Here is a 14,722-nt window from a genome sequence, read left to right as displayed (position 1 = left end):
TTATTATCTGTCTAATACATTTCATTTAACTTTTTAATTATGATGATTATAAACACATTAAAATTAGTTACCTGCATTATTTTCTTCTTTCACTCTCAATAAATATTAGGAATGCTTCTATCTCTCACTACTTAGACTTATACGTTTTCTGATAATTTCACAGATTTTTTGAAGTTGGGGATTTTTTTTAAATTACTGTTTGGTTGGTATTGGAGGCTTAAATAAACCAAATTGTCCAAAAAATCATGAGTAAGTACCTAGATAAGTAATTATATCTGGTAGCTTTAGAGGGTTTGTTGTCCCATCGGCATCGATCCAATTAAACCATGTCATCAGTTCATCAATCATTAGTCAGAACTCGGTGACCATTAGTTTGACACCAGGGTTGTGACAACCCCCCACAATTGATGAAACCTTTGTATAAACTTTCATAAGCAATTAAATCCTTCGGTATTTTTTCTTGCTTCCTTCCATCCCCCTTTTATGGGTTCTAAGTGATGGCTATAATTCCATGGTAATTTATTGGAGCATATCACACACAAAACCGGGGACATCGCCGAGTGTAGCGTCGCTACGGAAGCCATAAAAAGAAAGACGATTTATGGCGATCAAAACTGCAATAAAACTCACTTTTCCCTTGGATTGTGTTCGATTTGAGGTGTGCATTTCTTTTAATTACAGTCTATGGTACCTAAGTGCAATTTTAATTCTCCTTTCTCTATTAAGAAATTAGAATGACGGACATACATTAAAGGTTAAATTATAAATTTTAAGGAAGAGTTCGCTAATAGCGTTCTGACAGCTCTTCAGCACTTGACTTTATAGTTAACCTACCTACATACCAGCTCAAGAAAATAAGCGACTTTTGACACTCATGATAGAGCAGTTAGAGTAAAGAAATGATTTTTCTGAATGCGCATAATTAATTCTTGCGCTCGCTTCGCTTACGTTTTGCGATGTTCTTTATTCCCCTTCGGAGAATTTTGGAATTTTTTTATGTTTTTTTGCCTCCTAACTATTGTCCATTGAGAACTGATATTAGGTACGATTTCCAGTGACTAAAGATTTTATAGTACCTACACTTGAACTCACCCTTTGTTTAAACAAATATGTTAAATCATTTGAATAGGTACCTACATACTTAACTTTATAGGTACCTACCCAAACTAAGAAAATTCCATATTTCGAAAATATTTCCACACTGAATGCATCGAATAGAATAAGCCAGTAAAATAAANTTTTAATTAGAGTCTATGTTAAGTGCAATTTTAATTCTCCTTTCTCTATTATGAAATTGACGGACATACATTAAAGGTTAAATTATAAATTTTAAGGAAGAGTTCGCTAATAGCGTTCTGACAGCTCTTCATCACTTGACTTTATAGTGAACCTACCTACATACCTGCTCAAGAAAATAAGCGACTTTTTAGAGTCTGTTGATAACACTTTCGTGGTTCGAACAAGTAATAATATGTCTTAAAACTAACATTTAAACCCATGATAGAGCAGTTAGAGTAAAGAAATAATGCTATTTTTCTCCAAGCGCATAATTCTGCGATGTTTTTTATTCCCCTTCGCGAATTTTAGAGATTTTTTATTGTTTTCTGCCTCCTATTCAATTTCCAGTGACTAAAGATTTTATAGTAGGTTAACACTTGAACTTTGTTTGAAAATCACCCTTAGTATACAACAAATATACTAAATCATTTGAATAGGTGCCTACTTACTTAACTTTATCGCACTAATTGCTGGGTAGGTAGGTACCCAAACTAAGAAAATTCCATATTTCGAAAATATTTCCACACTGAATGCATCGAATAGAATAAGCCAGTAAAATAAAAAGTGTTTGACTTGCTGTACAAATATTTAATTGGCCCACATAAAATAAGTAGTATTTCACACTCATTAAACATTCAACTTTGAGCTTATTATGAAATAGCGGTTATGAAGTAAAGTACGTTCAAGCCAACGTAAAGAGTTCAATGACAATATCGTGAATATCAGTAATCGATTATATTCAGGTTAATCGGACACATCGAGCGATTTTATTTGGATATCGCTCGATTTCGAACTTACAAAAGTTCGAAAGCCTTTATGTGTATTTAGTCCAAGCTTTTCGTTAGCAGAAAAATAATTGGTTTATACTATAATGTATAGTTACTAACTATAATGTACCTAGGCAATCATAGACCAGTCTCTAAAAGTAGGTACCTATAGAACTGTACCGAGCAAATGTACCTACCAGTTTATGAGTTTATTCCAATAATTTCTTAGATTAATAGTATGGTGTTTTTAGTTTATAATTCTTACGAAGAGAACTTTTGTTTCAATCAAAATAGCAAAATATACCTACATAGCTCTACATAGAGACAATAGTAAATGGAAATTGGCATTGTTTTCAACAGATGTACGAATGACGGCACATTTAGCTAAATAAGTAATGTACGAGTAGCATCATATTTAGCTGTGTTAGGTACGATTTTGTAAGAAACAAAGGTAATCTAACAAGCTTTTGTCTGTACAACGACCGATTGTTTGCCGGAATCAAAACGGGGCATGTCGCAACAGCTAATTTATTAAAACCTCAAATCAGCACTAAACCGCTAAACATAATTTTCACAATTCGTACTTTGTAAGGAAACCGCACGTTTTGTTGTGCTATCGTAAAATGCCAATAGCTTGTAACAGCTTCGTACCAGGAGCGTAATCAGGTTGGGGTCTTTCGGCCTCAGGGTCCCAAAGCAACGAATGAGAGATTCAAAATATGTCAAAGAGTCAGGCATGATTAGTTATTAGTCTGGAAAATTAAATTGTTAAAGTACCTAGCTGCTTACTAAAGGTAACAAGTCAAATGTTTTAAACCACTTAACTTTAATCGCTATACATTTTGATTAGTTACATCACTTTATTATTATGACTCTAGGATTAGGTATTCTTTTAATTTTTTTTCAAGTTTTAATCGTAGCTAAATTAATTACTACTCATTTATTACAAACGAACAATGTTATTGATGTCGTCATACCTACTTTTGTCTTATGTCTTCTTTGATCTTCGAAAGATAGTCGAAAGTAATGAAAAATTGGGATATTTTGACGCTCCGATCATGAGTAAAACGATACGTTATTGTCAGACCCCTGAAAATCGGGAAGTTCCACGAATTAAACGTTAATATTTTAACAATGTTAATAACAGGAAGGCGCTGGATGCAGGCTGCTACCAATCGGTCATTAATTTCGCCTAAAATTAAATTAATTTGCCTTATGGCATTAAGTTCGCCTAATGTTAATATTTTTGGCATTGAAGTATAAATAAATAAAAATCTGTCATTAACTATTTAAATCATTGGGAGACGCCTATGTTCAGCAGTGGACGTCTTATTGACTGAAATGATGATGTTGTTAAAAACGTTAATTTATAGGGCACCATGACATCTCAGTGTCAATACGGCCCTGGCATCGGAGAAATCACACCCACATCGCAGAAAGTAAAAGTGGTCGGGACTGTACACCAGCCGAAATACATTCTTTGATCACGGTCATCGTTATGTAAGGAATTCATTGACGGCAATTATTTGTGAAACACCTGGTGGCTCTTGTTAATAGTTGAAGATACCATCTCCGGTTTAACAATAGACAAATAAAAAGAACGTGAAACAAATAAAAATATGCTACTGCATTCTTCGGTGTTTATTTCAGGACTCTAAACTATGACTATCTCACTTGTTTAAGGAAAGGATAAGGAAACACATAAACTATAGTAAGATGAAAATGAATTATGGATAAGTTTATTGTACAATAATAAATATTAATGTTCTTATTGATCGAAACAATGCAATTCCTGCATTTTTTAATGCACACTTTGAGCATTCCACCACTGGAATGGTGGTTCAACCAGCATAGCTGGGCTCAGATGACTAGCATTTCAAAAATATAAGTATTGATTGATATTGATGGTAGGTACCTATATATCGTAAGCTAGCAAAAACAATTAATGCAGAATTTAATTTTGTGGTATGATATTTTACCTTAGATTAATCTATGCCAGTTGCTATTACCATAAACAAAGTAAGTAACTATAGATTACTTAAAAGCTCGTTGTCGTTTTGATTCTAAGCAAGTTAATATTCAATCCCTAATTTTTAAGTGACCCCTATGGTAACACACAACAGGAGTTTTGTTTTCATAGGGGTCACTTAAAAATTAGGGATTGATGGTGAAAACGGGCATAAGGTACTTTTTCAAGATGCATTTTATGTTATCAAACTTAAAAACAATGATTCAGTTTTGGCGCGAAAACGTCAGACAGAGTTACTTTCCCATTTATTATTAGAGGTAGATAAAAAACATGTTAATAATATCTAAAATAGAAAGTGTTAATACAAAACTTACCTACCTACTACTGCAAGCGTATTTACTTACACGAGATGGTAAGTGTCAGAAAATAAGCACTTTCATAATTAATTTCGTTGTAAGACTAAAATGTTAATCACCTTACTGTAAAAAGGACGGTATACATAATAATTAGGTAAGTATTTTCACATTCGAAAATAAGGAAAGATACGATTGTAATTTTTATTTTATTTTGTAACTTATGAACTTATCATTTTATTTGAAACACATTCTGAAGTTGTTATGTAATACTTAAAGTATCTAGTTAAGTTTAATATATTTCTTAAAAACTTTATCTTACATTACAAATATTTTAAAGTAATATATTTTAAAGATAAAAAAAGTTATATATTTATCATTAATTTGTGTCAATCCATGAAATTCAAATTGCAAAATACAAGTTGTTTACCTAATATGTAGGCAGTAGGCACACTAACATATTGAATTGCTAATTACTACCTAGTAGCAGTTTTGAGCATAATATGGAAATTCATCAATTTTTACGCGTTTTAATAATGGATCAACAGGTCAAGTCTCAAGAGCATCAAGGATTTGAAATAGAATTGTTTCAAGGTTGATACCTACTCTACTAGCTTAATACTGGATGATTTGCCGATTAAATAAGCAACAAAACTATTCGCAAGTATTCATTTCATTAATAGAAAAACAGTATTAAAATTGGTTCAGCCAAACGTGAGAAAATTGCGGAAAAACATAAAAGGTCAAGTCCTTTTTTAAGTCGGTTAAAATTAGTAGGATACTTAAATTGCCTACGCACTTGTGACTTGATATAATTCAAGTGATAACTTATTACCCGACTGCGCCCGAAGGAGGGTTATGTATTTCGAGTGTATGTTGTATGTATATTGTATATTTCTTTGGCACAGCCTACAGCCTAAACGGCTTAACCGATTTTAGCGTGAGAGGTATCGTTAGATTCGTCTTAATCTCTGGCTATATTAAAATTGAAAAAATTGATTTTAGGCGCAATAGCGTCTTCAAAAAAATTTTTTTTTCAAACCTATTGAGTGGGGTATCAAAATAAAGGGCTTTTTAAGTAGCTTATAAAAATGTATGTATAAAAAGATAAAAACAAGCCTTAGTGTTCACAAATGCAGTCGGAGGCATCAAAAACATATCACCATTAAAAGAATTAAGTAGTCATTGATGCCTCCGACTGCATTTGTGAACACTAAGGCTTGTTATCTTTTTAGTTCATTTTTACGCAGTTGGGTTTTTTTGCGATTGTAGTATTAATACGACACTCAGGTAATTGTAGCATTTTATTAATTTGATTTACCTATCTGATTGCGCTTTTTTTTTAAAGGTAACATCGTAATTATTAATATCTACTTAATTACAACATGCATTTGCAAAATTTTAAAACAACTTTAAAGCGCATTAGTCAAGTCAAGAGATTAACATAACGTGAAATAATATTTCTAAAAGTAGAGTCATTCATTTGAATACTAAAAAAATGTATTCAACAGTTGAATCTCATTCATATCATTAATAATTAGTTCATTAACTAAACTATAAAAGTAGTCATTATGAAAATGTTAGTGTTACTTAGCTATAACTTCTTTCTTTAGCATTTTAAAAACTTACCGGCGTCTCTCAAGTTGTTTGAAGTTCTTTGGGCACTGGCCAGCAGTACCAAACTCATCAGCAGCACACTGGGAATATTATTAACCAAAACGAACCTCATTTTCACTAATACTTAGTACTATCAACACACAAAAAAAACAATTAAGAAAAAATTACTGTCACTTCAATTTAAAACTTCGAATGTTCGAATTTAGAAACTCGATTTCATTTTCGCGCGGTCCGGCCGCTTTGGTAGCGCGTGCTTCGCGTCGTCGGTAAAGTATACTGAGAAGGCTGCGTGCGCGCAGGTGGAGAAAGAAGCACGCAAGCTCATCGCGACCGGTCGATGGCCCAAACAACCATAACAACCAGTACAATTAAGTCCTGCCTACTATAGTATAGTAGTTACAAACGGCATTTGAAGAATTCACCGGTCTGTGAGAAATAGATCTTTAGATCGGTAAGGAATTGACAACGATTAGTTTGTAATTGAGTAAGGCTTTTCAACAGAATGTTTTAATAGTAGGTAGATGCAACTTTGTAGTTAGTTATTTATCCAACACACATAATTTACTTTACGACATTTTTTAAGTTTTATTTTTGTTTATACATACAAAATCGTATAATAGTTTAAGTATCCGAAGCACGAACAAAGTTCTCGCTAGGGTATACTTACGCTGCGTAAATACATCCGGAGTTCTGGACAGGGTATACTTAAATGGTGTTCGAATAGGGATAAAACCCAGCTGTAAGTAGGTCTGAAAAACAAAATAGCGCCACTATACAGTTTTAGAAGAAATACGTTTACTATATTATTACGAAAGTCATTCGTGCTTAGGGTACAGTATTTGTTTCCGTGCACGAGAATACGATAATTTATTATTAGGTACTTAAGTAGTGACCTACCTCCAGAAAATAAGTTGAAACGGTCAAGAACTAAGGTTTAAGAAAGGAGTTACTTTTATCTAAGTACATCCTAGGTACATTGAGAGAAACTATAATTAGATAAATTATTTAAAAAAATATAATTAAACCTTAGCTTAGCGATAAAGTCTATGTAAAAGGTAAAATAGTTATGTGCGAAAAATACCACACTTTCAATCAACTTACGAGCAAAAGTCTTTGTGTTCCAAGCGATCTTAATAAGAACTGAATGACTACTTATGTATTGTATGTATCTATGGCAGCGGTTCCAGAAAGGTGGTCCGCGGAACCCTGGGGTTCCGTGGAAAGGCCGCAAGGGTTCCGTAAAAAATGTTATCCCACGTTTCGTGACCGACGTTGTTCGCTCGCACCGACTTGTTTACGCACAAGGGAGGGGCAGGGCGTGCGGGTGCGCACTATTCAGTGCGGGGGTTCCGCTAGGAAAAGTATAATCAATTAGGGTTCCTTGGCAAATAAAAATTGGGAAACCCTGATCTATGGTATCAATTTTAAGTTAAAATATCTCCTTTAAAATGGTACCATTTTTATTGATCTTCTATTAGTCATTTAGTTCTTATGATCGCTCGGAATAAATAGGGTGATTCCATATTTTTGCTCGCGAGTGTAGTTGAGCTACATCTACATAAAAGTTAAAAAAACCTATAAAAATACCTAAGTGTTTTGCGTATACATAAGTACTTGGTACAAAATAATTTTATCTTCCCTAAAATAATCACCTGCCTATAAGAGATATTTACCCTTGCATCTATCATAATTAATTGACTGTTTACTGTAATACCTACTTGTCCTTACCCTGGATTTTCTAATTAAGTATCTATAAGAAACACTATGGAAATTGCGTAGAGAAAATTGAACAAAATATTTGAGCTGAAAAAGTTTAAGTTAGTAAGCCTATCATTGATTGAATTTTAAATTTTATTTAACTATCACAATTCAGTCTGCAAAATCGAGATTATGTCTTCTATTCTTAACAATCATGATGTGCTCATGATCTTTGCTTTTACATAATATATTTTTGTAATTCTATTTTTTACCCCCCAGTGTAATTTTTATTTTGTGATTAAGGTTTTGCATGTAAAAAATCCAGACTCTTCCCTTCTTCTTGAAGGTCGCGGGAAGAGCCTGGATGCGGGCAGCGCAGGACTGTTCATTGTGGAAAACCTTGGAGGAGGCCTTTGTCCAGCAGTGGACGTCATTCGGCTGAAACGAACGAACGATGTAAAACATGTGAGCATGTAGTGCTTGCTATTTAGGAGATTTTTTACGAGTTACATACAAGCGTAAAATAAAATTCTACTATTATTAATTTCGAACTTTGGATTTTTTGTTTGCGCGCCATCGTTTGAATCCGGGTCACAGTTTAATGAGGGCTATCGTTTTAGCGCTCACCAGTTAGCGCCACTGTAGAGTAAGGTCCTGTCACTTGCTAGTAGCAAAGACAGTGGCACCAACTGGTGAGCGCGAAAGTGGTAGGAGGACTATCGTATTTGCACTCATCAAGATGGCGCCACTGTAGAGTAAGGTCCTGTCAATCGCCAGGGGTGCCAACTGTTAAGTATAAAAACGATAGCCCTCATTAACCGGATACCCTTCTTCTTCTTCTTCTGTTTTGTTGATGTTGGCAAACATGTCGAGGCCGACTTGATTTGCTTTATACCTCTGTGCCATGTGAGGCGTCAGGCGAGTTATAAAATGGGACCATGGGAAATGTTAATTATAATGATGGATGATAGATACCCCTTCCCTTCCCACCCTGTGGAGTCTCAGTAAAGTTGTGATACTTTACTGAGACTTCATAATGGACTACTTGAGAGAATCCTAAGAATCACGCTGCACTGTTTTGTTTCATTTGCCCACACTCATGCATGTTCACGAACACCTAATGGTTATTAGAAAATAAAACAAAACCGCTAACACGACATTTTAAATTCCCGCCAAAAAGTCCCGGATACTCAACCAACATAAAATTAAAAATACTACTCAAGAAAGAATCCAACAACCAATGAGAAGCACCGCATTCGTACTTACCCTATTCCTATTGGCTGATAGGTAGATAACGATTAACGGTATTTTTCGGAGCATGGTAGGGCTGCTGCGTAGCGTATAACGTTGTTGCGGTCCTTGTTATCGAACTAATGTCAGTCAGTCAGTTGTCAAAGTGTGATCGTCGTGGAGGGGAAGGCTTGTGATTTAGATTTAATTCAGTGTCAGTTTATTAGTGATCATGGCTGGATTTACAGAAAATGCGCTTATTCGTAAACTACAGGAGTTAAATTCGAGCCAACAGAGTATTCAGACTTTGTCTTTGTGGTTAATACATCACAGGAAACACCACGCTGCTGTGGTAAAGACTTGGTTCAAGGAGCTGCTAAAAGGTAACCTATTTTGTGTTATTTACTCGGTTTTCCCATAATTTTCTTTATCCTACCCTCTGACCAAGATATGTATGAGTGTGTTGAGGTTAAATTTAGTATTTTATTTGTCTTTCACAACTTTGTTAAGGTTACAACAACTTATTGTTTTGATACCAAAACGTTTTAGGCTTTGTCACCAAAAAAAGTTGCTTGCTGGCACGTTCTAGGTTTTTCTAAACATTCATCTAACACGTTTCTAGATTGCAAAGCTTCATACAGTTTCAATTGACATGTTTAATGTTGATATTGACCTTTTGATAATATTACTTCTTACCTGGCTTGTGGTATATTGAATTGAAATAAATACTATCTACACGAAATCATTATTATGGCCACAAGTGTTAACTTAAGAGTTAGCTGCCTAGTATACATTTGTTTGTACTGATGGTGCAGAAAAGTGAATTTCAGTATTTAGATGAGTAGATAATTGTCTACAATATGTATGTGTCAACAACCCATATCTATAGATATTTGAAAAAAATACCTACCATTTATGATTTTTCAGTAGTGAAGGCCTGATGTTTTTTTTATTGTTTTCTTGCCAAGTTCACTAGAAACAGTCAATACCATATTTCAACCATTTGACATAAATAGGCTAGTTTCCTAAAAAAAATTTTTTAGTCTGTCAATTTTAGTATAAAAAAATATTGGACACGTATATTTTTAATTGTCAATCAAACAAATAATTACAAAGTTATAGTGCGTTAAAGTTCTGCGTGATGTCACAAAGTGCTGCACTTTTACGCACTCACTGACGTCACCAGCCTTTTCTTTAGAACTTATCTCTTTACATTTTAATTACTTTTAAAAAGTGAAAAATACGTGTTGAGTAGTTTTTGATAAGCTAACTGACGGACTAATTAAAACTCTTGCTTTTTTGACCAGGAAACATCCCTATTATAATTATATAATTTATCCTATAGAAATCATAGGCAGTCACAAATTAAAATCATATTACTGTTATCCTTCTATCAGCAATCAGTTAATGTTTGTTTTGTTATATTTTCTGTACATAATATGAAATTAATTGTTCAATTGATAAAAATCAGCCTCAATGTCACTTTTAATTTGTTTGCAGCTAAAGATGCCAAACAGCTGACATTCATGTATTTAGCGAATGATGTCATACAAAATAGCAAAAAGAAGGGCCCAGAATATGGAAAAGAGTTTGGAGAGGTACTCGTAGAGTCGTTCAAGCATATGGCCAAGACAGGCATTAACGCTAAGACGAAGAACTCACTGCATAGAATACTTTCCATTTGGCAAGAGAGGGGTGTTTACGATGCTCAAAAAATACAAGAATTCAAAGAAGCTGGTATGTATATTTTCTTCCATTTCTCTGTGAATTTAAATATATTTTTGTGAAGTTACGTTAAATATCTAAATTCATAATAATTATTCACAGTTGATCCTAACGATGCAGTGCCAAAGAAGGTTAGCAAGCGCAAATCAGCTGATACAGAGACGAAAGAGCCCGAGAAAAAGCCTAAAATTGAAAAGGAGAGTCGGGAGAGACGTCGTAGTGAGACTAAAGTGGAAGTGGACGGACATATCGAGACTCACATCACACTCAGCCCCAGGACGCCTCCGGGAGACCCCCCGGAGCCAGAAGAATTAATTAGGGTAATTTGATCATATTTTACATTTTAAATCTGCATGCAACATGTTACTTAGTTCAAGTTAACTTTGAAGCGAATTTAGCCTATTGTTGACAAATTATTAAAAACAAAACCAATGTGTGTGACATTAAAACTTTCATAACTTGAATACTCATATTTTGGTGACAGGACTGGTATTATTTTTTACATTGGCCCCAATTCAGAATAGTTAAAATCTAAGCTATTTCTAATATCTCAAAATAGCACCTACTCAAGAAATCCAATTTTATTTCAGGCACTTCTGGAGCTTGAATCGAGTGCTTCCAGCGACGAGGCAGTCCGCGAGAGAATAGCGTCCCTGCCCCCAGAAGTATCCGAAGTGCAATTATTGTCTAAGTTAGAAGGTAAAATGACGCCAAAGTACCGCCTTAAACTCGCAATACATATCATAAGGCGTATGCAACACGTAGCTTTGATCATTAAAAGTTTGGATAGACAAATAAATGAAATAAATGAATTATAATTATCCTGAATCTATTGTTTCATTTTTTATTTTCTTTTCAAGTTTTATTCTTTTCATAAGTTTCACATGCACATAATGATATCTATTTCTCAATCAAAATCAGAATAATCCCACCTGTAAAAGAATTTATAATAAAAATACTTCATGCTTAAGTTTTATTACGTTTTTTCTTTGATTTTATGCCCTTCCTTTCTTCTTCATAAGATATTTTCTTCATCAGTGCAATATAAATAAATTGCCACATTCACCGTAAACTTCTTGAATTTAGATAAAAATCACGAATGTAGGTAAAACATAAAAATAACAGTTAAATTTAGTTTACCTACCCACGTCAGTAAAGTTTGCTTCTTGCCAGCACAAACTGTAGTTTTATTTTATTTAGTTTGGGACGGACGGTCAGATTCTGATATAACACCGTCTGTTCCAGATAAGGAGTCTGCGTTGAGTTTGAGTGCTGTGGTTAACTCAGCTGTGTCTCTGCTCGCTGAATATAACCTGAGGCTATCCGAGGAGTTGGAGAAAAGAAGGAAAGTGGCAGCCATGTTGAGAGACTTTGCTCAAGCGCAGAGGGATCTGGCGAAACAGGCTGAGGCTAGGCTAGAGGTGCGTGTTTTGACAAAACATAACTAGAATTAAATAACATATCCACAATCTACCATTTTGTTCTGTTCGCGAATTTGTGGTATCGAAATACAATACTGTACTGAATAGCAGTAATTATTTAGTTTTGTAACACCGTAACATTACAATCATAATAAACATTAGCGACATAATACATTGACCGTCACTTGAGCTCACTATGATGTATCAGCGCGCAGTGGCTAGTTAGTTCCCGCGGTTGCCAACAGATGGCGTTGTGTGTTACTTATATCGCGGTATAAGAGTTTTCTCGACACCGTATAAGGGTTTTGGCGAACTACTGTAAATAAGCTTCGGGAGTACACTTAGCATAAGGAGCGCTTAGCTTGAACGCTATAGTGTCTTGCTTAGGCTCTTGCAGAGTTACTCTCCGAACATACCGGGTCTACCTGTGTCACACCCGGCTTTTGAATACATTTTTGCTTCTACGTCGGGGTTTCACTTCACCTCACCATACGTCTGCCTATCGGCGCGACCCCTCATTACAGTTTTTTTTTGTTAAATATTTCGTTTCATATATGACCACTAAGTTTTGTTTCGTATCGATATACATAATTACGTAATATTAATTCTTTATCTAGGCATCTAATAAAGGAATAAATTCACAAAAATATCATTATTATATATTATTTTAGAGTTTACCTCCTAAAACAGTTTCAATATCGTTTCCAGGAATACAACGTAAAGCTACAGAAGATATATGCAGTAAAAGCAGAAGTCAAGTCTCACATAGACAATTTGCCAGACGTGTCCCAACTGCCAGATGTCACCGGAGGCCTGGCGCCTCTGCCCTCGGCTGGAGACCTCTTTAGCATCTGAAAACACATACAAGTATCCAGAAGACTAGAGGCAATAAGGTAGACGATATTCAATTTTAAGGGCATAAGGACGGATTGGATCAATCAATTGGACAATAGGGATGTTTCCTGGGTAAAAAAAGCAAGAGTTTTAATTAGTCCGTCAGTTAGCTTATCAAAAACTACTCGACACGTATTTTTCACTTTTTTGAAAATGTAAAGAGATAAAGCGTGCCAAAGAAAAGGCCCGTGACGTCAATGAGTGCGTAAAAGTGCAGCACTTTGTGACGTCGCGCTGAACTTCAACGCACTATAACTTTGTAATTATTATTTGTTTGATTGACAATTAAAAATATACGTGTCCAATATTTTTTATATTAAACTAGCTGACCCGGCGAACTTTGTTCCGCCTTAATGGCAATAAATAGGCAGACTTTTTTTTTATTTCGAACAGGATAAAAAGTATCCTATGTCCTTCTCCTGGCTCTAAACTACCTCCCTGACAATTTTCAGCTAAATCGGTTCAGCCGTTCTTGAGTTATAAGTGGAGTAACTAACACGACTTTCTTTTNCTTCACGGTGAAGCAAATATTCACTGCACTTCTTGGAGAAGTAATTATTCACTAAAAATGATCTTAATCCAATTTGTAATATTTGACCTGGAAAACAGGCGTTATCATATTGTTTATGGAAATAAACAAATTTCACACATAACTCTGGGGTCTCCATTAAAATGAAGTCTTTATCAGCTCACTAATATGAAACTACAGGACATAATTATGCGTTCATCTGGGTGCTTAGCAGTCACACAGTGTTTTAGAAACCCTCAAAATCGGACATGATTAAGTTAATGCCATGAGTCGATAGCTTCTTATGTTTCAATTACAAGAGTGAAACTCACGTGTGCTCATTTTACTTGGTTTTTGAGAAAAAAATTGTGAAAGTTGGCCGTTTTTAAAATTCCTAAAAATGAAAAAAACATTTTTTCAATAATTAGGAGGGTTTGTAAACTTGTGATAAAGCTGATTCGATTGATCATTAAAAGACGCATGTATTGTACTTTATTTCATTTCTACAAGTCAAGTAGTTCCAGAGATTTTAATTATTTTTCATTATTTAGACTTTATTTTTTTTCTTCCATCCTAAACGGAATGCGCAATTTTATTTCATACTGAACAATACTTTGGTATAGCCTCTATGTAGAAATATTTTTATCTTCTGTGGATAGTGTCTTGTACCAGAGATGTATGAATTTTTATTATTTTTATTTTCGCCTATACAATTTTTTATAGCAATGTTTCATCTACGCATTGAAACTAGCTGACCCGGCGAACTTTGTTCCGCCTTAATGGCAATAAATAGGCAGACTTTTTTTTTATTTCGAACAGGATAAAAAGTATCCTATGTCCTTCTCCTGGCTCTAAACTACCTCCCTGACAATTTTCAGCTAAATCGGTTCAGCCGTTCTTGAGTTATAAGTGGAGTAACTAACACGACTTTCTTTTATACAGGGTGTTAGGTAAATGGGTATATGAGCCGGCACTAGCCCATGCTAACATGGGCATATAAATGGTATGGTGAAGTCAGAAATTTGATATCATTATTTTATTTTTTTAAATATTCATACAAAATAAATTTTATAAAATCCGATTTGTATGAAAATTAAAATAACTAAAATGAAGATATAAATTTTCTGACTTCACCATACCATTTATATGACCATGTTAACATGGGCTAGTGTCGGCTCATATACCCATTTACCTAACACCCTGTATAATAAATTTGCCGGACTAAAAAATTTTTTTTAGGAAACTAGCCTATCGCGGAGAAT

The 14,722-nt window shown here is 34.5% G+C and overlaps 2 protein-coding genes across 5 annotated transcripts in view; one reads left to right on the top strand and one right to left on the bottom strand.

Annotated features, from left to right (window-relative positions):
- The window catches only part of LOC114358700 (CD209 antigen-like protein C), a 99,860-nt gene extending 93,618 nt beyond the window's left edge, over positions 1-6,242 (bottom strand). For 2 of the 4 annotated variants that reach the window (XM_028312730.1, XM_028312733.1), the window contains exon 1: positions 5,997-6,240. In XM_028312730.1, coding sequence (XP_028168531.1) covers positions 5,997-6,096 — 100 coding nt within the window. In that variant the 5' untranslated portion in view covers positions 6,097-6,240. Of the gene's footprint in view, positions 1-5,996 lie in introns of all 4 variants that reach the window. The other 2 variants (XM_028312731.1, XM_028312732.1) reach the window with 2 other exon arrangements.
- Positions 6,243-9,144: 2,902 nt separating this feature from the next.
- Positions 9,145-13,080, top strand: LOC114358713 (regulation of nuclear pre-mRNA domain-containing protein 1B). Its single transcript, XM_028312746.1, has 6 exons — positions 9,145-9,295; positions 10,413-10,649; positions 10,740-10,957; positions 11,228-11,336; positions 11,883-12,058; positions 12,767-13,080. The coding sequence occupies exons 1-6, from the start codon at positions 9,145-9,147 to the stop codon at positions 12,911-12,913; spliced, it is 1,038 nt and encodes a 345-aa protein (XP_028168547.1). The 3' UTR covers positions 12,914-13,080.
- Positions 13,081-14,722: the final 1,642 nt, after the last annotated feature.

Source organism: Ostrinia furnacalis, unplaced genomic scaffold, assembly GCF_004193835.3.
Source record: "Ostrinia furnacalis isolate ACB-3 unplaced genomic scaffold, ASM419383v2 OfSCF4102, whole genome shotgun sequence".
In the NCBI taxonomy this organism is placed as follows: domain Eukaryota; kingdom Metazoa; phylum Arthropoda; class Insecta; order Lepidoptera; family Crambidae; genus Ostrinia; species Ostrinia furnacalis.
Note: the sequence above shows the minus strand (reverse complement) of the source record. Positions and strands in the feature narration are given on the sequence as shown.

Coding starts and splice junctions, on each gene's coding strand:
- LOC114358713 (XM_028312746.1), top strand. CDS start 9,145: ATGGCTGGATTTACAGAAAATGCGCTTATTCGTAAACTACAGGAGTTA. Junction 10,958..11,227: donor AGCCAGAAGAATTAATTAGG/GTAATTTGATCA, acceptor ATTTTATTTCAG/GCACTTCTGGAGCTTGAATC. Junction 12,059..12,766: donor AGGCTGAGGCTAGGCTAGAG/GTGCGTGTTTTG, acceptor TATCGTTTCCAG/GAATACAACGTAAAGCTACA.